The 27,169-nt window shown below is 39.2% G+C and overlaps 2 protein-coding genes across 3 annotated transcripts; both read right to left on the reverse strand.

Moving 5' to 3' along the window:
* Positions 1-382: 382 nt before the first annotated feature.
* Positions 383-4,787, reverse strand: dpm2 (dolichyl-phosphate mannosyltransferase subunit 2, regulatory). The gene is made up of 7 exons (XM_086097332.1): positions 4,762-4,787; positions 2,555-2,695; positions 1,520-1,522; positions 1,320-1,341; positions 1,158-1,247; positions 692-794; positions 383-573 (listed from the first exon to the last, which is right to left on the reverse strand). Exons 1-7 carry the CDS (start codon positions 4,785-4,787, stop codon positions 518-520), a joined length of 441 nt encoding a protein of 146 aa, XP_085953458.1. The 3' UTR covers positions 383-517.
* A 4,062-nt stretch (positions 4,788-8,849) lies between these two features.
* On the reverse strand, positions 8,850-26,678 carry eeig1b (estrogen-induced osteoclastogenesis regulator 1b). Of its 2 annotated transcripts, XM_086097304.1 has the most exons (12): positions 25,912-26,678; positions 25,370-25,625; positions 18,149-18,269; positions 16,145-16,174; positions 15,364-15,480; positions 15,243-15,289; positions 15,000-15,160; positions 14,150-14,251; positions 11,938-12,142; positions 10,173-10,294; positions 9,856-9,925; positions 8,850-9,761 (listed from the first exon to the last, which is right to left on the reverse strand). In XM_086097304.1, the coding sequence occupies exons 2-12, from the start codon at positions 25,543-25,545 to the stop codon at positions 9,716-9,718; spliced, it is 1,197 nt and encodes a 398-aa protein (XP_085953430.1). In that variant the 5' UTR covers positions 25,546-25,625; positions 25,912-26,678; the 3' UTR covers positions 8,850-9,715. The 2 variants fall into 2 exon arrangements, with proteins under 2 accessions (XP_085953430.1, XP_085953431.1); XM_086097305.1 differs by lacking the exon at positions 25,370-25,625.
* Positions 26,679-27,169: the final 491 nt, after the last annotated feature.

A 27,169-nucleotide genomic window follows, 5' to 3' on the forward strand; every position in this document is an offset into this window, starting at 1 on the left:
CCTTGCAGTCAAGAGGTTCTCGGTTCCAATATCAGCTCACGTCTTCATGTGGCGAGTTTGCATGATCAAGCTAGCCTTCTTGTACAAGAAGTGTAACTGAAGGGAATATGGTTACTTAAGACACTATTTGACAACGTATACAGTATTTTGCATCTGTTTCAATGCCAGTCATATCAGCTCGTTATCTAGAGACTGTTAAAAGCAACCACTCAGACAGAAGTTGCCAATAAATTTATATTAAATTCAGCCAAAAGGCTAAACAAAACTAATGTAAACAATAAAGAAAAGACAGAGCGACATTGTTTGAAGAGTAATAGTTCAAATGTGATGTCCTTGTTCTTCAAAACAGCTGTCCATTGGTTGCAAAGGAGTTTGAAACTCATTTTTGATCATTTGTTTATTTATTTACAAAAATTGGTTGGTGATCAGTTAAGGAGCCATTGGCAGAGAATGGAGGGAATGATTCTATAGATTTACAGTTCCACACTATTTATTCAACAGCAGTCCAATTTTGAGATTAGTTAACTTTTTTGGTTTTCTGATTCTTCCAAAGGACTATAGTGGTGAAGGCCCCTGTGGAGAGGAAAGATATGGCATTTAAATTAAAAATACACTAAACTGATTTCATCCAAGTGAATGAGGCGTGTGGTGATATACATGCATTAGTGTGGACATTTGGCATGCACCTTACCTATACAAAGGAGCAGTACTACAGCTGCAATACCAGGCAGAATGACTGAGTATTCCCGTGGAAGAAAATACATGTGTAATATATGATCACTGTCCATGAAAGGCTGGGAATTGACAAGATATCAAACATTTCAGTTAAAAAGCTGCGACTACTAACAGTTACCACAACGCATTTTAGTAATTGTGACAACAAATTAGGGGGCTAAATGAGTTTCAAAAATAATCTAGCTGCAATTATTTTTCCCTCAATATCACAATTGTGATTAAATATAGGATTTACACAATCAGGACTTCTACATCCTATGCAATTTGAAAATTGCATTCTGCTACATTATGATGTTAATTTGATTTCAATTTAATGCACAGCAAACAAGAAGCAGAAAACTAATGCTTGTTAGGTTGTATTTAACCAGGCTACGTAGCCTACGCATATTTCACTGAAGTAGAATTGAAGAATCCAAACATACCAGGACAATGACCCAGATAGAATAGTAAGTAAACAGCATGAGGCTGAATACAATAAGACTCATGCCTGCTGCTTGATCCACTCCGGTAGCCTGGAAACAAAGTCGCACAATAAGCAGGATGAGCTCCCATGAAAGGAAAAAAAACATATTGTTTGGTCTGACTTTAGTGAAGGCATCAGTGATTCTGAAAAGAATAAGCGTGGTATAAAAAGGAATGGATGGGTGGTGTCGAGAGAAGTAGGTCTTGAATGTTTTACTCTAAGAACCACTTACAAATATACTTAGCTCTCCAAGTACCACCATCATGACCAACATTAAAATAAAATGGAGTAATAGTCTTAAGTATTAATGACAAATGAGACCGGCTGTATTAAAAAAAAAGAAAAAAAAGTAATATTTGAGATTTTTGTAAGCCACTGTAACCATTTTAATACTAACACTACACTTAAATACATGAAAATAAACTGTATTTAAGTAATACTTCAATTAAAATGCAGTGCACAAAACACTGCCTAAATAAATTCATTTTTGAAGATTAAATGCAAATGTATTGAATTTAAAAGTAATTGAATTCTACGTAGGCAGTGCTTCATACACATATCACTAGGAGGAGCCCATGTATCACATGTGATAGACGTAGCACACTTCGAAAACGACTGGTGTCGAGGATTTAAGATTCAAGATGTTTATTTGCCATATGCACAGCAAAAACACAATGCGAACACCGATTTTTTTTTTTTTTAATTGATAGGGCGGGGTGGCAACGATGAGAACAGGGATGGATGATCTTAAGCAGTCTATCTTCAATGTAATCCATATATTTTCAGATTGTTTCGGCCATCGGTCTGAATGTGCTAGAGCCCTTGCATGTGATCATATTGCAAGTGGTATTATTTTAGGACAAAAAAAGAGGACATATTTGGCAGATTGAGTATTGTATGCATTAATACACTGCCAAACATCACTGTATCATGTTCAGACGTTGCCAATACTTACAGAATAACCACGTGTTTTATATAACACTTAAGATTCAGTGATGTTCTACGACACAAAAACTACTACGACATAACTACATTATTGTCAAGAGAATAATCAGAACCTAAAGTTGTGGCTCATTGAGTTTGTTTCAACAAATAATGCCCGATTGATTCCAAAAGTTAAGATAGTTGCGAGTTCAACTAATTCCATTATGAGGAGAGAAAAAAAGTTAATAAATATCCCTACATGAGTACAAGATAGAAAAGCCAATGAGGACCGTCCCTAATGTTTCAGACACCCAAAAACCATGTAATGTGTTTGTCCTCCACCAGCATAATGCCAATCCTATGATCGTGTGGGGCTTTGTTTAATATTATACCCCAAAATGTCGCATGAACCAGCGTATTAAAATCTCTTACCATTTTCTGACAGGTATTATTTGCTGACGCTTCCTGGTTGTCTTCTTCTTCACAAATCCGACTCCTGAGACGCGGTTGCTAATATATGCTGCTCCCTCCTGGTCAATATGCAACACGTCGACATTATTTGAAAGTACAGTACTGTGCAGTAAAACTCAGCTCAACTTTACGTCGTTCTATTATTTATCCCCCATTCGAAATCTTAATTTTTAGTTAACCTCAAACATAAAAAAAAAAAACTTTAAATTTTATAAAGGTGTACAATTTCTGATGAAACTAATTTGCGGTACATGCTGACCCAAAAGCCTACCTTCAGATTATTAGATGTTATTTTTGAGTTATTTATGCATTCCGGATTCACCTATACTTAACTCACAAAAGTTAGGGATATTGGGCTTTAGGGTAAACATTCAGGATTAAACTAAAATGCACAAAAACGTTACAGATTAAATTTTTTTTGACTTCTTTGTTAGAGAACAGCTGCACATGCCCATTATTATTTTAAAGTTTAGAGATCAAATTAAGACCGTAATCTGTGAAGGTTAAAGAGCATTTTAGGTTTATCCTGAAATTTCAATTAAAAGATGAAAATCCCCAACTTCTTGCTAGCAGTGTATGTTAATGGTATATCATCGTTTTATCTCTTGTAATATGTAGGGCAAAAATGGATTTTGTAAACATGTGTACATGTCTGGTTTAAAAAAGACAAGAGTTTAATTGAAATTTATGTATGTTCATATTTATTGCCATTGTCATGTTATCCCCAAAATGTTTAATCACTGGGTGCAGAAAATAAAGTTGTGAAAAAGTAAATCTTATTTCAGGGTATATACATCGTCAAGTACATAGAAAACATTAACATAATAACAAGTTAAAGAAGAACCCCCCCCCCCCCTTTTTTTTTAAAAATAAATCCCTCATATTGTAAATACTGACACCATTCTTTCACTCATTTAATTTTACAGTATCTTTCACTTCACATACAAAAATATAGAGCAGCCTGCTGGTCTGAAAATATAACACAGAGTGAACAAGTCAAAACAAAAATTTACAATATGTTCTATGTGCCCCCACTAGTCAAAACATGGTAACACAATGTGATATATACTGATATCGTTATCTCCCTGCATGAAATTATTTGGTGAAATATATTAAATGCTTTGATCTTCTTTTTAAAAAATAAAGGAAATTATGAAGAATGTTTGCTGGAGGTCAACATGTGTTGTGATGAACCAGAACAGCACACAATTTATCGGAATCAGCCATCTTTGTTGTTTACATTCACCTTGAACAATTTGAGGTCATAACTGGGGTGAATGCAACTTCCCACCTTCCTCAAAGGCAGCATTAGGCACTGGGATGTCATTTTCAGTGGACAGCAAGTGACAAAATGGCTGCCCGAGATGGATAAAAATGGGTGGGTTCTGCATCTTAATTCATATTCTACAAACACAATATGATGTTGTTTAGACTAGTGGGGGGGAATAGAACATATTATTGTAGTTTTTTGTTGTTGTACTTGACATCCCCTTTCGGGAAAATATTTATGAGGTCAAGAAATATTCACAGAGGCCACTATCTACATACATGCGTCCACAATAGTAGAATTTATAGTAGTTTAATGTGCAAACAAATTTGTGTTTTTTTTCTATCTTTAATTTCTCCAACAAATGTTTAGCAGTGGCTAAGTGAAGGTCTATTGCTTATAGTACTTTTTACTATAATATGGGATATACTTGTACTGTATGTACTACACACCCACATTGACATTCACTAACACAGTGACACTGTCAGTAAGCACAAATGTGTCCAGTAGAGGGAGGTTCCATTGTTTACACTGACAATCTTGGTACATTGAATGCTTTGTGGTGTCCCAACCGTGGGACGGGCGTTTGTGCAGCTCCATACACAATGTGACAAGAGCAGAGTTTGCACAAACAGTTCAAGCATATAATATGGATTTTCGTGTTACATCAACAAGTAACATCCCCATAATACATTGCATCACTCAGACCAACTGTCAAGAGACGAAAGTGCAAAGTAAATTCAAGTTAGGTCGTTCTGATATGACTATAGTGGTGAAAAATATGCATACAGAAATATTGTGCTTACAAGGTGCCAAAAAATAGGAGTGTTTTTTAGGTTAATGGTACTGAAGTAGGGCATAGCAATAGTGTGTTATTGCTACTGCTATGATGAACCCTTACTTGAGTGGTCTATAATCCGTGGCCATCTTTGAAACCTCTCATTTTCCCTTACTGTGCCACCCACAAAAAAACACCTCTGGAAATGTGTTGAACATGTACATTAAGTGACCAAGCTTCTTTGGCTTCTGAACATGCATCAAGTCAGTCAGATAACAAATTACAGGTCCACACTAAAAATAATTTTGTTGAAAAAAATAATAATTTTACAATCTTGTAATTCAATGAACATTATCAGTGCTTTCAGTTGCTTTTGCAACTTTATTTCTTGAAGTTTTTTCCTGCTAGTGTTGCTACTATATTTCCCTCATACATTTATGTTTTTTTCACTGTGGATCTAATATAAATTTATCTACATTATTGAAATATAAAGGGAGCACTGTTGCAATAAAATAAAAGAAAACACAATTGTTATGACTTAAAAGACAGTTAAAAGCTTCCCAATCATTTGGTAATTTGCGGGTTTTGGTTTAAAAAAACAAACAAACATCTGACAGTCACAATGAAATTCAGAGGCGGCGTATTTGGGCCACATATATATATATATTTTTAAGAGGGTGAGGGCAAAATTCCGAGAAAAACACTCATTAATTTGCAACTTAATAAAGTGCCAAATTTGTGAGTCTATAAAGTGTCAAATTTGCGACTTCATAAAGTGGCCGATTTGCGGAAAAAAAAACCCACACAAATACATGTAGCGTACTATTCGGATGTTTGTGCCAATACTATTCGGCCGGGTTTTCAAATAAGGAGATAGTAACTGCTTTATCAAAGATTAACCATCCATCCATCCATCCATCCATCCATTTTCTGTACCGCTTGTCCTCACAAGGGTCGCAGGGGTTGCTGGAGCCTATCCCAGCTGGCTTCAGGCAGTAGACGGGGTACACCCTGAACTGGTTGCCAGCCAATCGCAGAGCACACAGAGACGAACAACCATACTCACAATCACACCTATGGACAATTTGGAGTGTCCAATTCACCTGCCATGCATGTTTTTGGAATGTGGGAGGAAACCGGAGTACCCGGAGAAAACCCACGCAAGCACGGGGAGAACATGCAAACTCCACCCAGGAAGGCCGAAGCCCGGACTTGATCTCACAACCTTTGCACTGGGAGGCAGACGTGCTAACCAGTCAGCCACCGTGCCGCCCAAAGATTAACCATATGATGTTAATCATTCGCTCTTTGAAGCATTGAGTACGGCCAGCGACAAAGACGCCACGCTCACTTTGAAAAGGTCCACACCCTGAGGATTAAGTTCATTTGTTAAAATCTATACAGTGCTGCTCAAAAGTTTGTAAACCTCTTGAGCAATTTTGACTTTCCAATTGTTTCAACCTGATTTTGTTGTTCAATCTGAACCATTACATTTTATATGAAATAACAGATGTAGATTTAGCATTTCAATGCATTGTTCTTCTTTCTTTTTCTTTTTTTTTATCAATTGACAGTCAAAACAAAATTAAAAAGAGTTTTTGGTCAATTCATGTAGGTGCAAAAGTAAGTAAACCCTGAGCTGCATTGCTTAAAACAAGCTGTCAAGTAGGATCAGGTAGGAGATATTTGTAGCTAAACTGAAATGGACCAATGAAATGAGAGGTTTAGCAAAAAATGTGTGCATCACTGACTGAAACAGAGACAAAACTACGTCACTTTAGTCTTACCCAGGTGAACCCATACAGGTAGGTCAGTCATGCTGAAAGGAAGAGAAATCTCAGGGGACCTCAGGAAGTGGGTAGTGACAGCACATCGGTCTGAGGAAAGCTATAAAGTCATCTAAAAAAATTGAGCTTCATCATTCAACTGTGAAGCAGATCATCTGCAACTAGAGAACACTGAAAATTACTACAATCCAGCCTAGAAGTGGACGACCTTCTAAAATATCAGCAAGAACCACAAGACAAATGATAATTCAGGTGAAAGCCAACCTGGGCATCACATCGAGGGATTTGCAGACCTCTTTTGCTGCATCTGGGACACATGTGCATGCTTCAACATTTAGAAGAAAAGTCAATCGACAAGGCTTTCATGGAAGGCTTGCTAGGTAGAAGCCTCTGCTCACAAAAAGATCAAAGCTGCCCATCACAATTTTGCCAAGAGTACCTGGACAAACCTGAAGCTTTTCGAAAGTCCCTTCTGTGGACATATGAGTCCAAAATTTAACTTAACTAAAACAGTCATGTTTAGTGAAAAGTCAACACTGCATACCAGCAAAATAACCTTCACCCTAGAGTGAAGCATGGGGGTGAGAATGTTAAATTCTGGGCTGGCTTTTCATCCTCAGGACCTGGACAACTCCACATAGTTCAGGGAATCATGAATTCAGAGGAATATTGTGAAATCCTGGATCATAAAGTGAAGCCGTTCTTTGTGAAGTTACAGCCTGGTAGACGATGGATCATGCAACATGACAATAATCCAAAACATTCCAGCAATACCACCAAGGAATGTCTGAAGAACAACAAGATTCATGTTCTGGATGTGCCCAATTAAAATCCTGACTTAAATTATTTCAAAATACTGTGGCGGAACCTGAAGTGGGCAGTTTATGCTAGACGCCCATCCAACCTCTCAATTGGCTGCATTTTGCATGGAAGAGTGGCAAAAATCCCCCAAAGTAGATGTGAAAGACTGATAAATCACTAAAGAAAGTGTTTGGATGAAGTTCTCATTGCAAAAGGAGGTGCAATGTCGGATTAAGTGAGAGGTTTACATACTTTTGCACCCATGAAATCTGAGTTGTTTTTTTTAAATCAACAACTTTTGTTCAAGAATGAATGACAATATTATCATTCTTTTTGTTCAAGTCCATTATTTTCAATGTCAGCATTGTAGATTTGGGTATGACTAAACATGTAATAAGGTTATTTTAATATTTTATACAAAAAGTCTGACCATGCCTGCAGGGTTCACAAACTTTTGAACAGCACTGTAATTACATTACATTTGTTTCCAGAATTATTATTTACACATTCATACATTTTGGTATTTTTTTGTACAAGTAGCTAAGTTGATGTGTCGCATCTGCTGCTTTCCGTCATTCACTTGGCATTTACCTAAAGTATGCTAGCTTCTGATTTGTTAGTGTTAGTCAGCTGATAGGGGATCAGGAAGTGTTGTCGCTCTAGCTATCGTGTATTACGAGTAAAGTGAATGAATCTGTCTCATCCCGCCTTTTCATTTTATTAACAGTGTCCCATTATCCACCAACGAATCCTCACATCAGACTCTCGCTACGCTACGTGTATTTCTCGTTAAGTTTCTGAGTTTTTTCTCTCGTAGATTTGCCACTTTATAAAGTAGCAAATTTGCAAGTTTTTTTTAAAAAGAATATTACTCCCCCTCTGAAATTTTTTTAATTATACGTGGCCCTAATACGCCTTCGTCAGTTTTGGCTGTGGCTGTTATGACATTAAAGTAAATCCAATGAGAAAATCAGATGGACTAGTCTGGAAAGATAAAACTAAGCTCACATTTGTCATTCGTTAAAAGAGCATTCAGATACAGTACAGTCTTACATATGGCCTGCCATATGAACTTGAAAAAATAAAAACATTTGAATACAAATTTTTTTTTTTGCCATTTAGCATGTAATGGGCTTTGCTTTTAAGAAGTTTCTAGTAATCCTCTTACATGTGTGCAAAATTGTGTAAGCAGGTAAATTCAAGGATCACATCGCTCAGTAATGAACAGAATAATAGCCATGGGACCACTTGTCATTTCATTAAGACTTTTTTTGTGCCATCATACTACCTAATCTTGCTTAATTTGACACCTGCTTTTAGATGGTGTGATGGGATTCAATTGATCTGTTCCTTTTATAGTGCAAATGTGATACAATTTGTTTACATTCCTAATGAGAAAGCTGTCCAAATAACTGTTCATAGAAATCTTATGAGTGTATAAGCTCCTAGAGGACTGAAAAAAGCATAAATCATCATTTCTTCAGTGTTCTACTAAGGGATGTATTCAAGTAATTTGTTGATTTAGAAGTCATCTAAAAAAAAAAATTAAATATTTTTTTAAAAATCACAGAAAAAATTATTACTGATTTACTCTAAAATAGAAAAATATGCTCAAATATAGTATGGAATTGAAACAATGGTTATATTTGATTTGAGTTCATTTGCACAGTGTTAAATGAAGTATATTCAAAAGTAGGTTTACATCATATTTATAAATGTTTTATAGTCAATAATACAGTAACTCCTTGACATTCAACAAAGTTCATCAGACTGATATGCTCATTAATTCTTAACATGGGAATTATATTTATACCACTTGTCTACATTAGGAATGTATGGAGCCCCTCTGGTGCCAGGGTATGAAAACAAATATTATTTTTTTGCTAATCTCTACCCACAGTTTAGTAAGGTGAATACGCTGGTTTCCTCGTTGCTTAGTCTTAAAAAAAAAAACTTATTTTAACTTGCTCTCATTTCCACAAAATCAAAATGGTTTGAGGTCAGAGCCGAGTTAGTGAGTTTCTCGCCTGTTTCACACTTCACAGTTTTCAAATAAATCAAACTTGTATCTACATATTCGAGTGTTCTTCTTTGTTTCATATTGACGTGCTAAACTGTGGGTACAGATTGCTAAACTGTGGGAACAGATGACTAAACTGTGGGAACAGATTATATATAAATAAATAAAACATACCCTGGCACCAGAGGGGCTCTGTAGGAATATGCTAACTACGACATCACTATGTTGCCATTCCATATATCATAGTTGTTGTGAATTTCGTACCCATTTTTTAACCATGTTTGAGACTGGCGGACCTGCACCAGCAGCAGCAGCATGTACCACTGCCTATATATTATAGTAGTCTTAAAACAATTGTGTGTCCTGAAGGCAGATTGCACATACTTGTACACGCAGTCACAATCTTACGCATAAAAAGCTTAAGAATCATGATTCAGCCCGTCCTGCAGCAGACAAGATGGCGTATCGTTCAATGTGTCTCAATGACCACAGCTTCAAAGACACCGGGTGTTACTCTGCGAAGACGCATATGCAGAAGCAAGTGCCCGTTTTCATTACACAGGGGGACATTTTGGTGAGAAATTTGGAGAAAAAAATACAACAGTGTACCTGTTGGCGAGCAGGGCCCCACTGAGGGTCGTGGTCCCATCTTTGCTGACAAACAGTTGCAAGTTGCTGTCTGAAAAGTGGGTGGGAGATGTTTTTATTATAACCACAATTGCCCTTTATTTGTGAGCACCAGTTTAACTTATAAGAATTCATAACACATCAGCCTTACCAAGACATGTGAAAGTGTTTAAGTTACATACCAGGAAAAAAATGCTACAAAACGATTACACATAATCTCTGGAAGTAATACAAAAAACAACTTTAAAGATATTAATTCAAGGTCTTAATCAAGCAAAGAAAAGAACAGATGTCCAAACCTTCATTGTTGCTGCGGTCTGAAAAATTTTGACTCTGAACAATCTTTTCCACAATGTCATCAGCATCAATGCGGGTATCATCCACACAGCTATGTTGTCTTTCCATCATGTCATTCTTCCTTCTGTGCAACACAACAAATAGAAGTTGAATATGTAAAAAAAAATTTTTATTAAACACCCGATTAATTAAAATGAACACCTTTAAAGCTCAATTTACAGTGGTACGTTCGAATGTCCTGTTTAGTTATTGTGTTGTGAAGAATTGTATTTGTTTTGTTTTTATAGTCCTTGGTTTAGCTTGTTTGTCAGATTGCGTTTTTTTGTTTGTTTTGCTTTTTTTATGTTCGTTGGTTATGTTTGATTTTGTGTTGTGATGAATTGTATTGCTCTTTTCTAGCTAGTCTTTGGTTAAGACTGTCAGATTCTCTGTCTTGTTTTTTTATGGGGAAAAAAAAGAAAATTTGTTAAAATAGAAATGTACAAATGTTTAAATTATATACAGTAGGCGTCTCCTTTATGTTTCTTATTTCATTGGAGCTGGGAAGTATTTGATAGGAGATGACTTTGGAAAGTTAGGTTTATATTTTTGTTTATTAATCTGTACTTTCTTTTCTTTATCCTTTTTTTAAAACGGCAAAATAAAAACAATTGAAAAAAAAGTTTGTTGTCCTGAAAAGTTCGATCATTTCTTGGGATGAATAATAAACCCCAAACTTCAAACCAAACCAAACTATTTTCGAACCGTCATCATTTAGATGTCATTATATAACATCCTGTTTGTGTTCCGTTTTTATTTTCTGACTCACACGATGATGATAAGCAGCTTTTGTGAATTTTATTTGCATCTTCTGTGACTTGCACATTTGTTCATATATTTAAGAAATTAAATGGAATGAAGATGTGGACTTCTGCTACAATTGGCTTTTTGTGTGTGTGTGTGTGTGTGTGTGTGTGTGTGTTTGTGTGTGTGTGTGTGTGTGTGTGTGTGTGTGTGTGTGTGTGTGTGTGTGTGTGTGTGTGTGTGTGTGTGTGTGTGTGTGTGTGTGTGTGTGTGTGTTACCCGTAAGCTAGCTAGCTAGCTAGATGCCGACTGGTTAGCTGCCACATGCTTCAGTTGCTATCAAGATGATTAACATTTTAAATTAAAAAAAATGTGTTAGCCATAAGCTACCTAGCTAGCTAGACACTGACTCGTTAGCTGCCACATGCTTCAGTTGCTATCAAGATGATTAACATTTTACATTATAATCATGTGAAATAAGATTTGTACAGTACATGGCATTAAGCTTGTGAAAAGCAGTATGTGTTGCTTCATGCATTTTCCTATCTTGTGATAACTTTTTTTGTTGAAGACTACCAGTCTACTAGTTTTTACTGATAGCGTCTGGCTCTGATTGAACAATTTTCAGTCAGACAAAAAGCCTTGGATGAGGACTGTGACACACTTTCTGATAGACCTCAGATGTGTCTTGCAATCCTGAAATGGAATTATGGCACTGTGTGAATGTGGCTAAAAAAATGGTTTATATTATGGAACTGACAAATTTAAATCAAGCTTCACATAACTTCAATTCCAAACACACTGAATATGTATACGTTACTCTCCCCAAACTGAAATAATTTTTTAGGAATTTCAAGGATGTAAGTTTACACATTCCTGGGAGTCGAACCCTTGACTGGTACCAGTGTTCTGCTCTATGATCAGTGACGCTCTGTGAGAGTGATGTGGTTGATATTCTGCAGGATCTGAGTTATGTGTGATCACCTGGATGATCTATTAGAAATGATGGCAGCTACGGAGGGTAGCGGGGGTCTGTCTGGTTTGGTGGGAGTTCCTTGCTGATGCAGTTGTGTTGGGGTGGAGGGATGCGGGTGCGCCAATCCACATGAAGCGTTGCTGCTGGAGGAGGTGTTTCGATGGTGACTGAGATCAGTCAGGCTTGAGGAGCGAGAATGACCTGTGCTGTAACCTGCAGAAGGAAACAAACTTTGTTTGACCTTTAACTAACACTTAATTGCTTGTTTTTGATTAAAGGAACACAAACAGGATACTGAATTATATACAACTGGTACCAAGGGTACAAACAGGTGTCAAGGGTATACTACATTATATAGTTGGGCTCATTTTATATGGACTGCTTTTTAACTACATCATATGGTGCCTAGAGCGTTTTACAATGCCTCACATTCGCCCATTCACACACCAATGGTTAGCTGCTGCCACACAGATCCACTGGGAGCAAGTCAGGGTTCAGTGTCTTGCTCAAGGACACTTCGACATGGTCACCAGGGGTGAGGATCGAACCCATAACCTCACGGATGGAAGACGACCACTCTACCACTGAGCCGTGCCGCCCCATATAAGACTTTTCTATTATATTTATTTTACCTCAGCCACAAAACAGTAATGTAAATGTGTACAGTTCTGTTCTGTGATGCTTGTTGAACTTTCAAAACACAATTTCCCGTTAAAATCAATTATATTTACAGTATATATTTACAATTATAATGAATTCATTCCAGAGTCATAAAACCTAATAACTGTGCAGTTACATTTGAATAATGTCCTACAAGCAGTGGTAGTATGACTTGAGAGTTTAATTCGTTCCATGACCAAGTTTGAAACTTAATCTACTTGTATATCCAATCACTTTCCACATTAAAATGTTTAGAAATGAATTGTAAAATATTATTATTATATATATTATATACAGTACATATTGAATATATATATTAATACATAATGAAATAAATAATAATACATTTTGAAACATAAGTGAATGAGCTGTGCCTTTAAGGGGCGTGGCCTAGTGAGCGCTGACTCCTGCTCCGGTTACCATACACTTCTAAACGACTCCACCATGCTCCTTTCAAGTGTTTTTATTTTGTATTTGTATGTCCCGTTCAAAAGATGGCTTTGATTGAATCAGCAATTTTTTCACTTCACTATTTAATGGCATTTAAATTTTCACGATAAAACACTTTTAAAATGTACGCATAATTTGGATTAATTATGGGTAATAAATATTGTGTCGCTTTGAACATTAGCTCTGACACAAAGCTACGAAAGCCCAAAAATGGCAAATCACACACCCAGAATTAAGAATGAATCCCTTTTGTGCCAAGAAACGTCCAACAACCAACATTCTTACAATGTTTGATTGACAGGGAAGGCAATTCCAAATGTGATGCCATATCCATAAAGAAAACACTACAAAATAAAGATGTCATCTTATCTGATCAACAAACATATCACTTAAACCGTTATTACCTTTAAAGGAGACATCAACCTTAAACATTTCTTGACAATATGTTAAATGTGACCTATCTAGTCTAAACTTGACATTCTGATTAATATTACATTTGTGGAATACGAATTATGCAGCAAAATCCAGCCGTTTTTTAAAAATCCATCTCAGGGGGCGGCCATTTTGCCATTTGCTGTTTACTGAAGAAGACATCACAGTTGCTCAGGCAACGACCAATCACAACTCACCTGTTTTCTGACACTGAGCTGTGATTGGTTGTTACCTGAGACCTGAGCAACTGTGATGTTATTTTCATTTGACGGCAAGTGGCAAAATGGCCGCCTTCTGATATTGATAAAAACTGCAGTTTTCTGCTGCTCAACTCATATTCCACTAACGCAATATTAACCAGAATACCGTATTTAGACTAGTGGGGCTGCATACAACATATTATTGTCAAGAATTTTTTGGGGGGGTTGACATTCCCTTTAATAGTAACCTAAAGTAAACAGCAGACTCAAAAAGAAGCCTACAGACCCTGCCTCCAGCTCCAGATGCTCAAGGCCACTTACAAACTCTGAGTACCCAGAGCAGAGGAGGCCCCATGAAATATTGTCCTAAATCACACTAGTAAAATATGTTTGAAGAGGTTTTATCAGAGCATCACTAGCCTTTAGAAAATCAAGTAAAATTCCCAACAGTGATCTGAGAATAATAAATGTGTCTGACCTGATATCTTGCTATGCTGGCTTGCAAAGCTGGAGTTGCGGAAATGACCAGTGTGAAATACCTCATCCTGGTTGGTGACATTACCCCCATCATCGGGCTGTCCTGCAGCCCAAACATTAAAAAAAGTCACACAAAGTATTTTGAAAAAAGTACTGTTGCTCATATTAGTGCTAAATATTTTAGGTCTGCAGATGTAGCATAGGGCCACAGACAGGTTCTATTAGTTTCAGGAGGTACCGATGAAATTGGTATGGCAGGAGGGTGGATGGACACAGATTAATCCGTTCCAAAGTGCAAGGTGCCACAATGTGATCTTGTGTCAACAACCATGAAAATATGCAAATTCACTTACAGTAATTTAGCTTCAGTGTACAAGAAGATTTTGGTGCCTACATGACAACGTTGCAGTTTATTCCACACACAATTTTTAGTTTACTGTGTAAGTATGACTGGCTTTTCTTAAGTTTAAAATGTCTGCAAAATTAAAGAATTGTATGATTATATACATTGGCGACATAAGGGAGATTAGTAAAATGATTCCTATTTAGTGGAGGACAGAATGACTTCAGGAAAGAACACAAGGGAAGCGAGGATAAACCTGCAACGAGCATACCTGATTACTTAATAAATTAGTGTCCAAGGGGCATGTATTTACTCAAGTTTAGAGAGGACAAGCTATTTATAGCCATTTCAAGCAAAACTGAATCATTTCCTTTGAGAATTGTGGGTTGTGAAATTAAGATTAACCCTTATACTCATAAATAAACCTTCAACTAATCTGGAGAAGGCTATGAGAATATATATAATGCAAAAACTATGTTAATACTTTGCATATAAGCGAAAAAGTTACCTGAGCTACGAACTGAAGTCTGTTTCGGTTTAAAGACACGAGGTCCCTCCATAATTGTGCTGAGTGGTTGTATTTTGACATTAGTGTTATCACCCTTACAGTCCAGCTGCAGGGTTGGATCCTCATCTCTGACAGAAACAGATTTTGCTGTACTGGGAGGCCTGTTGATAAAACCACACATGATTATTATTATTTTTGTAAGCAACCAAAGGGAATTTATCTCCTACAAAAATAAAGACGTACATTTTAAAGCATGGATCTCCGGACAGAAGCGCCATCCCGATTGTCACCTAATAAAAAGACAGACAAGACATGCATGATTCAGTCAATCTGCTGAGTGGTCCAGAATGAGTGCATACCTTACTTTGAGAATTGAGTTATCCTGGCGGCTGTTTTTTGTGTCATAGCCCTCCAGGATGCAGCAGCGAACGGTAGAACCGGAGCCCGCAAATTCTGAAATGTTCAGATCAGCAAAACCCAGCTGGACATAGTAACACAAGCAGATTAGAGGAAACAACAGAACATTTCAAGTGGAAAAAAATAATACAAACTGAGAACAAAACTGAGGCTAAGTATGATTACCTTTTATATCTTATTTTCTTCTTGGTCTTTCTTTTAGTGTAATTCTGTCCATGTAAATAACTTGTTTGCATGTTCATGGGGAAGCAGGAATGACTACGTTAAAGTCAGTAACAACCTTTTAACCTCTTCCTTCAGAATTTTCGACCCATTCAGCACCTTTTCCCAACATGAGAGGTCAGCTTGTAATGGTGGTATGATGTCCTCTTTAAAATATTGTGTCTCAGATAAGAGTTCTAAACTCTTCTAGTTGTCAGTAAATTAGTTATGACAGCTTTTGAAAAGAGTCTATTTATTTGAAGATTTGTATTGAATATCTCTCCAGTATACTGCTGGAAAGGACTGCTTCAGATTAACTAGTTAGCACACACAGTCAGCGAACATCAAACGCTTATTTTACTTATTGGCTGTGTCAAAATGTTGCTCTCTAAAGGTGTCACATGGTTGGTATTTACCCCTGCCTTTTACTACCGGGAACATTGTAAAAATATGTTTTATGAAGGAAGCATACAATCACTTGAATATGTTAGCTAAGGCGTATTATACAAAGTACTAAATTATTTTACCTTTGAAAAGGCCTTTCCTCCTTTAAGCTCCTGCAAAGACAATTATAAATTAATAAAATGTGGTAATTTTCCAATAGATAAAACAAAATTAAAACAAAATTTAATTTTAATTGAAATAACCATGATATTGAAGGCGTATATAGAACAAAAATATTAATTTCTTTCATTGTTTCTTACAAACATTAATAAGAATTCTACACATATAGTTAAACATGTTTCACCAGTAAATGTTTGTCTAAATTTAATTATTAGTGAAGTGACACTGGTGTTTACAACACAATGAAAAGGACAAAATGCAGGAAGGCAGAGGAATGGCAAGAACCCAGGCAGCCTTGGTGAAAATAATCTAGAGGCATGCAACTCCCTATATAGCATAAACATGGACTCACGCATGACAGCCTACTGAAACACTATGTGCCGGAAAAGACTCTCAGTCTCCACGCAACGTTAGATCCTTTTCAATGCTGCACTAGTGCACACTGCACAGGGTGCTCCTTTATCACAACTGATGAGAATTTTGACTAAATCTGACAATCAGTTTATGTGCCTCGTCAGTGCTGCTGTTTGCATTGGCAATGGAGTTTAAATGGGCACTGCAGTTAATTCTTTAATATCTATGTATGACCTGAGTTAGTCAGGGTTTGTGGTGTGGAGTATTTGGCAGACAAATGCACAAAGCCATGCAAGACAGGAGTGCACAGGTAAAACTACAAAAAGTAAAAAATAATAATATTAACAATAAATATATAAAATAAAAACACATAAATGACCAAAATGCAGGGACAAAAAAAAGCACATGGGACACAGCACAAATGAAGACAACCAAACCGAAAAGCTTAGGCCGGGTACACACAATCGGACTGGTTTTATCTCGGTTTTTGCCCCTTCCCGACCAAGGACATCAAACACCCAACTGTGTTACAATGTCTTATTTGTCAGAAATAATAGGGTCCGAAATGGACAGGCCGACAATCTCAAATATGAAACATCGTATTCAATATTTACAACCCAAAATTTTTACGTAAGAAGGAAAGCAGACTACTAGAGTAATTTGGCACTGTGAAATGTTACATGACGGAATGTAGCAATCAAAGAAGACTGACGAACAAGGAAGCGACAATTTAAAAAAATATATAATAATTAAAAAGGTGCCGATTTGAAAATGGTATTTTTTGGGCCATGGCATCCATTGAAAAGAAAAAGCCTTGAAAATGTAAAACCAGATGAAAATAAGAACAAATGAGAGCAGTACCAGCAGACAGTAGGCCTAAGTAAGAAAGTAAACATTATGTATATATACCTTCACTGTTTCCCAAATTTTCACCTAAAAATTGTGAATTCTTTCTTATAACGTGGTCAATAAAGAGCTCCCACGGCAGTCGATGACTGGGGTCACAACGTATGCAATCCTCATCACTGCAGCAAAATTCACTTCAGTACCTGTATTTATGTAAGATTTTTGTTGTTGTGGCCTTTTACTAGCCGAGGATGGCCGTGGCCTCTGAGGTGGTGATAAAAAATAAAAAATAAAATAAAAGATGGAAAAAGGTTTGCAAGCTCGTCATTGTTGCTTTAATCACCATGCACCAAGTTCAGCATTGACTCCTCCCCACCCCCCACATACAACTGGCTTCTCCCCCAAAAAACAGATTTCTGAAACCCTCTTCAAGCGGTGACCTCAACCACCAACCTTAATTGAGGGGTGACCCTGCCCACATACAAAACACTTACCCACATAACTACACAACTGGAAATATATTCAAATGTACATATAGAGATGCAGTCCATGTTTTGGTGTTACAAGTCAAAGTGACATTAACTATTGTCAAATAAGCATTGCCTCACATTGGCTGCCACTTGAGATAGTCCAATGAGTCTAAATCAAGGGGAATAAGGTGCTCCTGGCCTGCACTCACATCTTTTCAGTGAAGGAGGGTGGATTGCTCCCTCACATTATATATCAGTTTTTAAGCGATGTCATGTCGGCTGGGAACTGTAGTTTACCTTGCGTACAGAGACCCTACAGATGCAGGGTTCCAATATGCCAGTGACGGGATTAGCGCTCATTTTACACACAAAGGAGAACTTCTTCCCCCATTGCACACAGTTCTGTTGCACCTCCTCCCTGTAGACATACACATACATAGATACAGAGATACAGAGATATTTGACAAAGCAAATAAAGCAAACCAAATGATACACATCTCAAATTGCTTTTTGAATGGGCACTGCAAATGTGGATTACAGAATGTAGCATTCATGTACATATAACAGACGTGAAAGCTACATAATTTATGTAGGTAGTTTATTAGAGAGGGTTTAATTTCACCTCTGATTATTACGCCCCCAGTCACAGTAAAGCAGTGCATATGGAATGAACGGCAAAACAAGGAGAACTCAATCTAATTTTTGGAATTTGGGAGTTAGCAGTACAAATTGTGGCCTCATGGGAATGTGGCCCTCCCTGTTCAGCCTGTGAACAGATTTTTCAAACTAAACTAATAAATGAGAGGCTGAGGAAGAACCCACCCAATGCCCAAATCTGCAGCAAGGTTACTAGGAAACTAATGCAAAAGAGGTCAGTGGTTTGCAAATGTCACAATACACACACACACACACACACACACACACACTGGCTTTTCCCAGCTTGGTGGTGACGCTGATGTTATCGCTCCCCGTCAAGATCATGTTGGAGGACATATGAGAAACGTCAACATGAGAAACCTCCAGTACTTTACAGTAGTAGTTACACAACAGATTAAGTGCAGTCAGACTTGTGCTTTCTTAAAAGACAGCTCAATATAATGTTTTGGTTCTCTGCAGAGTGATGTCAAAATATTGGATGAAAGTATGCTTAATGTAATGAACAGGACAACCAGCCCATCAGCCAGGTCCAGTATATAACATTTTACTATCACAGTATACTTTGTAATGACATCATACGCAAGTCTAGTGCAAAGTGCAGTCTGACTGTGTGCATGGGTGGAATTTCGGTAGATGAGCACAGTCACGCAGGTAAAAAGGGGCTTTCCCCCAGCATGAAATATAATAAAATGGTTGGTAAATAATTCATCAGAAAGCATTTTTGAGTAGTTGGAAGTTCGGCAAAATTATGAAGTTATCTCTGTACGAATTGAATTTGCCAGCAATTAAAAAAGTAGCAAACATGTATAGCAGTGAGGAAAATCGATTATCTTGGGAAAGCCTGGACCACAAAAACATGTACAAATGTGAACTTTGCCCCCAGCTCCTTCAAACATCTTTAAAATAAAGACCGACTATTCCTTTGATAACTGTACTATACAGTGGTGTCTTGAAATATGAGTTTAATTTTGTTTGAAGACCACACTCGCAACTCAAAACACATCTCAAATTATCTTTCCCCATTGAAATGAATGGAAATGTCATTAATCCCCCAATACGGTGTGTTTTTTTATTAAGGAAAAAATAACATGGCTATCTATCTATCTATCTATATATATATATATATATTTATCTATTTATGAAATATTTCATAACAGAGAGAACACAACAAAGAAAATCTACAGCTATAACTGAGCGGCCAGAGACAAAGTGAAAAAAAACTTAAAATATTGCTTGCCTGTGACTCAACCCCTGCCCTGTGCTCTAAATATGAACTACCTGTTTCCATTTAATTCCATTTTCATATTGGACTAAAACACCAAGAGACATCCTCATTACCCCAAAACATCCATGGTTGTACATTGCTAAAATAAATACCTGTCACACTATGTGGCTGTCAATATGAGTGATATCTAAAAACAGGGGCAAGCCAGATTTACCTCTTAATCCTGGAAATGTATCCAAGAAAAAGTGCCTGCTCAAATATGAATGTCAGAGTCAGAGATCATACCAGGTTTGCTGCATGCTGAAGCAATACACTTAGGTTACTTTTCAGGTAGTAATAATTGCTCAATTGAAAGAGAAAATCATTTCATATATCATTCAGTTAACTTCTCCTTTTTTCCCTTTAAAAAAAATCATAATGTATATTGTTGCCTCCTCTGTGCACAAGACAATAAAAGGGACTTTCCCTGTTTTCCATGGTCAGTGATGGCTCAAAGATAGAGAAACAAAAAATGGCCCGACAGGTTCTGCAACATTTTTTACCACTCATAATTTCACAATCACACCATTGTACGACAGGTAGCTACAAGCATGTTGCTGTGCAGTAATGCATTGCATAGCTGTTGTAATACAACCTCCAAGATACAGTACATTTTAGTTCAGTACAATTATGAAGGATCAAACAATCAGAAGCGAATTTGGTCAAACAAAAGCACAAAAAAACCCATACCAATGAGCTACCAATCAAACCTTTAAAAATCCCACTTTAGAAAAATATCTTTATCTGCCACATTCTGGATGGAACAATATAATCTTGGGTGCACATGCTGTACCAAGTGGTGCACAAGTAGATCCTGTTCAGGATTGTGGGAAGTTGGAGCCTATGGCAGTTGATTTGAGGCAAAAGGCAGACGACATCCTTGACTGGTCGCCATAGACAGACAGCGTGTGTTTTTATAGTCAGGAACCCGGGATCGAGCGGATTCGCCTCCGATGGGCACCAGGGGTTGATATTCGGATTCACGGCATGCCAGTGGGTTAATTCTATGGGTGCTGTCCCCCCTGGCTGGGCGTGGGCGGGTCTGCCCCTCTGTTGGCTGCTGGGTGGCGGCTGCGTCTTGGCCGTTCCCTGGGTCTCTTGGGGGGTGCTGCGTTGCGGGGCTTTCCCTGGTGTCTGGGGCGGCGCCGTTCCGGCGCGGTCCGTCGCTCTGGGCCCGGCGACGCGGTTCGGGGCCTGTGGGCCGCCGGGGTGCCCGGTGGTTCCCTCTCCCCTCCCCCTTCCTCCCCCTTGCTGCCTCTCCCTCCTCGCCTCTCCCCGCCCGTCCTCCGCCTCCCTGTCCCTTCTCCCTCGTCACCCTTCCTCCTCCTCTCCCCCTCTCTCTGCGGCCGCTGCCCCCTGCCCTTCTTGTCATCTCCTTCCCCCCTCCCTTCCCCCTCCCCGGTACGCCTTCCTTCCCCTCCCCTGGGCCGGGGGCTCCATCCATGGCCCGGGTCTCGGTGCTCCAGGGGCCGGCGGGGGTGGCTGGGGTTTGATGTCGTGCCCGCCCCGCTCCGGTGGGCGTCCTGGCACCTCGGGCGGGACCCAGTATCCGGGGGGCGAGCCCTATCGCCCCGCCGGGCTGGTCCCATATGCCCGCCGGGGTCCCGGTGGGGTGGGTGGGGGCTTGGTGGGCGGGTGCGCCTCCTGCCCCCGCCCGGTTGGGGAGGGCCCCGCTGGTCGCTCCTCTTAACTCACTACACTAGGTTTGCACAATACACTTTTATAGACATATAGGGCACATAACACACTTTGGGGGGTGGGGTAGGGTGGAAACACCGTCTTCACCCTACAACTCCCCTCCAATTTTAATGCACCACACAACTGGGGGGGGGGGGGCCATCGGTTGGGGACCGCGGTATAGAGCAATGCTGCGGTCCCCTGTCCGTGTCCCCCTATCTATTTTTTTTGGGGGGGATTGGGGACTTGGGGGCGGCTGGGGCTGGGTTGGGGTGGATGGGGGGCGGGGGGGTCGTGGGGGGTGCGGGGGTTGGGGGACGGTGGGGTGCCTGGCGGGCCTGCAGTGCCCCGTCCTGCTGCGTTGGGTCGGGGGCGCGGGCCGTGTTGGGGTGGGGGGCGCTCCTGCTCCTGGGTTTGCTCTCCGGCCGGTGGCCCTGGCGGGGCCCGGGGGTCGTCCTTTGGCGCTGCCGCGGCCTGGGGGGCCCTGAGGTGTTGCGCTTGCTCTGTCCTGGCATGGGTCGACGGCTCCCCTCTTTGGTGGAGATTTTCATGCATGCCAGATCCACCACACCAGCATCTACCGAAACTCAGACACAATCTGCTTCCTCCTCAGGTCATTGAATCGGTGGAGGCTGGTGTCTGTGGATCTCACTCGGCTTCGTCTGTCCTTCCTTCCTTCCCTCCCTCAGTCTCTCCTTCGGTCTCTTGAGGTCTCCCTGTTTTTTTATTTTTTTTTGGATTTGATGGAATTTAGATGTTTCTTGGGTTGGGGAAGAATTCTGGTGGGTGGCCCGGTGGGTGGTGTCTGGTCGGTGCTGGATCGCCCCTCCACGCAGCATTCACATCACCCAAATTTTCTGTCACTGTTGCCACTGATTACTGATACATTCTGATAAATTTTCGCTGAAAACAGTTATCAGTCCGTGTTTTACGCCAGGATCCCTGTATGGCAAAATGAGAACCTCTCAAAGAATGAACTTCACTGTTTGCATTGACCATTCAGAGAATATGATCTCAATAATGTGAATTACAGAGATTAGGTTTAAATTTCACAGCATTTTTTCCACTTCTTTTCATTGTTCATGATTCTGACAACATGATGCAGACGAATCGGAAACTGACCCTTTAAGAGAAAATTTATAATTGCATTGCAAATGTGTATGTAGCGCTTCTCCCAGACTTATTGGCACAACTGTACGACACACACTGTAGCATTAGACGCGGAGACAGAAAAACTATGTAAAAACGCCGGTAAGAAATCAACACAACACAAGATGGCTGCCATTGTATCCATGTAAACCAGGGGTGCTCAAGTTCGGTCCTTGAGAGCCCCTATCCAGCCTGTTTTCCATGTTTCCCTCCTGCAGCACAGCTGAATCTAATGATCAGCTAATCAGCAAGCTTTGCAGAAGCCTGATAACGATCCTGATCATGAATCAGGTGTGTTAGTGGAGAGATGTTTTTTTGGTAAAGCCCTTGTCATCTAATCGTATCAGAATCGCATCTAATCGGACCAGAAGGGAAAAAAGGAAGCGCTAACATGGTGGCTCATGAACGCGACCAGATGCACACCATCAACATCCCCTCAAGCACCAACAAGTAAGTGTGGAGAGACTTTAGAACTTTTCAAACAGTTTCAAGCCTTTTTTATAATCATTTTGTACTGTATTTGGGTGTTTTTAGGCTCCAGAAAAAAGTAAGTTAATGCAAGGGACAATTGGTTCGAACAGACAACCCCTAAACCTCAATTAATCTGTTTAATCGAGGTTCCACTGTAAAGTGGTACCTCGGAGTTTGAACATAATTCTTTCCTGCAAAGTGTTCAAAGTCCGAAATGTTCAACCTCTGAAACATTTTTTTCCTATAGGAAATAATGTAAATGCAATTAATCTGTTCCCAAACTCCAAAAACTGAAAATTCCTATTTTAATTTCTATTTGTTTTTTTTTGTTTTTACATTTACAGTATTTAAACAATAAAAAATACCTTACCTTTTTTGTTGTGATGTGATGGCATCAGTGGATGATAAATGCTATGTTAATGCTAGCTTTAGTTCAGTGCTGAGTTTGTGTATTTTACATTGGGCATATTGTTAGACTACTAAGCGGTCCTTGCGTGCGTTGTTTAACGTCAGGCACGTTGTTGAACAGCTAAGGGGGGTCCTCGTGCCAGTATTTACAGAAGTAGTCACGGTAGTTACAACGGCGTGATAATTTCCTTCCTAATTTCACTGTGGTTTGTAGCACTGTATGTTTTTCTTTGCTGCCACTGGCACTGTTGTCTTTCTTTGGGCCCATGGTGAAGAAAATTGTCGAGAAAAATCAAAATGCACTGGCGAGTATGGAGCACCTCCAGAAGTATTCACGATCTGACTGGAAATGAGCAGTGCATCGTCTCAACTACCGCAACGTGAGCATTCAGCTTCGCTCGGCTTCGCTCGGCTTCGCTCGGCTACCCGTTTTCAAGGTACGTTCGGTTTAGCTTGCTTTGCTTGGGTGTTTAAACTCCGAAAATGAGTTCAAACTCAGAGGCATTTTTTACTCAGATTTTTTGGTTGAAGTCCGATTTGTACGAGTTCCGAGACGTTCAAATTCCGAGGTTCCACTGTATACTGTTAGGAATAAATTAATACATTTTCATCAAACAAATATTAGAATTTAGGTTGTAAATGTGGTACGCTAAGTGCTTCTGATGGTTTCTCAGCCAGCAGCCTTAAAAATCGGCCTTGCTGATCATGACCGCTCATCACTGCTGTAATTGTTTTTATAATAATCGTTATGTTCTTCTAATATTGACGGAACTCCTATAATATGATGATGTTCAGCATCTCTAAATGGCATAGCTACTTCCACAAGCATGGTTGGTTTGTTAACACTGAAAGCAGTGCAAACCCAACATTGCAGAACTACATCTACTAAATATTCAGTGATTCATTTAATGTCACCATTTCCACCAAACCTTTCCTGATTTGGACCACGTATATTCTTTCCTCATTCTGTATCTCCTCCGCATGTTGCTGTTTAAGTGTGTCTGGGGGCTTTTGCAGAGGGAACTGTCAGATGTGAGTCACCAAGTAAATACAGTAGTGATAAACTCTTATACTATATTTGTGTAAACATTACTAAACAGTAGTCTAATCCGTGTCACGCATACTTGTAGAAAGTTTGGAAGCGAGAGCATTTGTTTGTATTGAACTTCTCGCAGTCTCTTTTTGTTTGTTGTGCAACAGTTCTTGTTGTCATGGGGAACACCTTGGTTCCACTGAAAAGTGTCTTGAGTTTTCTCTCGGCAGTCGGTAACCAATGGACACTATATTTTTTAAAGTAATTACAATACAGAACAAAAGGTGATGAGCATGAACGTCACCTCTGTGTTACAACATGCAAGTTAATAGTGTACCTTGCCTTATTCTTTTTCTAATGTATAACTGAGATGTTATGAAATTTTAGTAGTTAATGAGTGTTATTATTTACATTGCTCATTGATACTTCTGTACATGTCATTGAAAGTGACACTTACTGCTTTATAAAACTTGACTTCATAAACCATACCAATAAACGACACTGGATACAATGCTAGTTTATACTTGTACATTATGGAAATCTAGGGAGTCAATTGCTGTAAACTCCCGTTGAAGCTTTGTCCAGTGGGCCTTCTGACACCAAATGATACAAACATTCTGCAACAGAATGGCTCAAAGCCCAGGCTAGATTGAAAGCAACTTCACCAGGGGACAAAGGGACGAAATACCTCTCAGTGTAACAGACATCTGCTGCTCTTTTTTTACGTTAAAAAAAAAAAAAAGAGTAAGAGCAACATAATCACGAGAGAGCTGCTTAGAACACTGAGGGCAAAGTCAACACTAGCCATGACTGGGGTGCGTTTGTCGCAACAAAGTGTGTGTAAAGGTGTGTTTAATACCTTGATGACAGAATGGCAAAGTCCCCACCATCGATCAACCGGATCTTACAGAAAAGCACTCCGTTGACAAAAGGCACTGCCGTAAGCTCCTCCAATGTAAAATGTACTTGAAATTTGAACTTCTTCTTTTTCATCAAAAAAGACATTGTTCCCAGGTTGGAGTGCGATTTTGACATTAAAAAATAAATAATATTTCGACTTCACAGCGTTGCTTGGAACTCCTTTGCTTTCGGGTTATTCATCTCGGCAATCTGACCTAAAATATAAAAATAAACTTGTAATACAAAAACTGATTCGCATCTCATTTTAATAGCAACAACAACGCACCCACTTAGGGTTTTGATTAAGTCAAAACAACTTCTAAAAGCATTTTATTTGGGACGTTACTCGTGACTGTACAGTTGTCAACTGTTTTACAAGTTTGGTTTTGCACAAGAGGGGTAAAAATACATGCTCTGGTTGTTATGGACTATCTTGAAAACAGCTGCCACGCAAATACATCCACTCGATTCAAGTTTGTAAAAATGACGTCTAAAGCTCACCGTTCCGGTGGGCTGCTGCTCCTCACTCGTTGAAACTGTACAGGTGGGCACCGCTGAGGAGAAGTGCTGGTTACGTACTTGGCAGTTCCTCCCCCAGTGCTTCGTAGCGACCTTTTCCCTCCGCTGTGGAGTTGAACACTCTTACCCGCCACGGAGGCTCATGAACGTACCACAGGGAGTTTAGGGACTGTCCATAAAGTCAAAGTAGAGCTACGCGTGCGAAAGTTGCTCGAGGAACGGCCAAGGAGCAGTTTGATGACGATGATAATAATAATAATAATAATAATTCAGACATGTGTACACACATTAGTTAAAGGAAAACATACATAAATATGAATACATTAATACAGATGTCCTTCAGATATCACAATAGTAATACAAGCTACCTTTTGCCTCTACAATTACAAGAGATGTTCAAAGTGGTGGCCATTTACATCTAGACACTTTTGTACGGGTAGTCGTTTTTTTTCGAGGCACATCCTATTTTCTGGGGTATCAATGGCGGAGTTGAACACGAGGAAATGCATGTGCAACCCCATTAGACACATCGCCCAATACATGTTACCCAAGCAGTCCATACACATACATGTCTGGAAGCTACCTCTTGTAAATGTAGGGGCCAATGGTAACTTTCAGAATAAATAAAGGTCTGACTAAATTTGGTATTAAACTATTTATGCAAGTTTTCCTTTTACTATGTGTGTTGCTGTATACATTAATTTGGCTGACGATGTATACAGTTGTGCTCAAAAGTTTACATACCCTAGGGCGGTGCTACCCCCAACCACAGGAGGACGACATTATTTCGAGCCCCCAACCCCCAACTCTAAGCCACTGTCTATAAAATTGCTGTAAGTACACCTCTGCAGAGAAGTTAGTATTCCTTGCACACTGTCTGACAATGACAGCGCCACTGCCACCTACTGAAGTGGATGTGCAAATACACTTTATTCTAGTACTGAGGAAAAAGGGGGGAAAAAACATGTTCCCTGGGTTCACACGTGCCGCACGCCTCCCAAAAATTTGAAAAGGACTGCCCTAGTGGTATGTAAACTTATGAGCACAACTGCAAATAAGAGAGACTGAGAATGCCAGCTTTTGACAAATGCTCCGCTAAAACCATTATTTTGCTTTTGAATAAGACTATGTAAGAGGGAGTGTGAATGGGGATTTCTTTGTCAACATTGTCTGATTGTCAAACTTTTCAAAAACTTTTACTGAATTATTCTTATCTAAGCATTGTGCTTTTTAGTTTACA

Source organism: Leptonotus elevatus, chromosome 15 (assembly GCF_054856555.1).
Source record: "Leptonotus elevatus isolate MCC_2025b chromosome 15, RoL_Lele_1.0, whole genome shotgun sequence".
NCBI classification, from domain to species: Eukaryota; Metazoa; Chordata; class Actinopteri; order Syngnathiformes; family Syngnathidae; genus Leptonotus; species Leptonotus elevatus.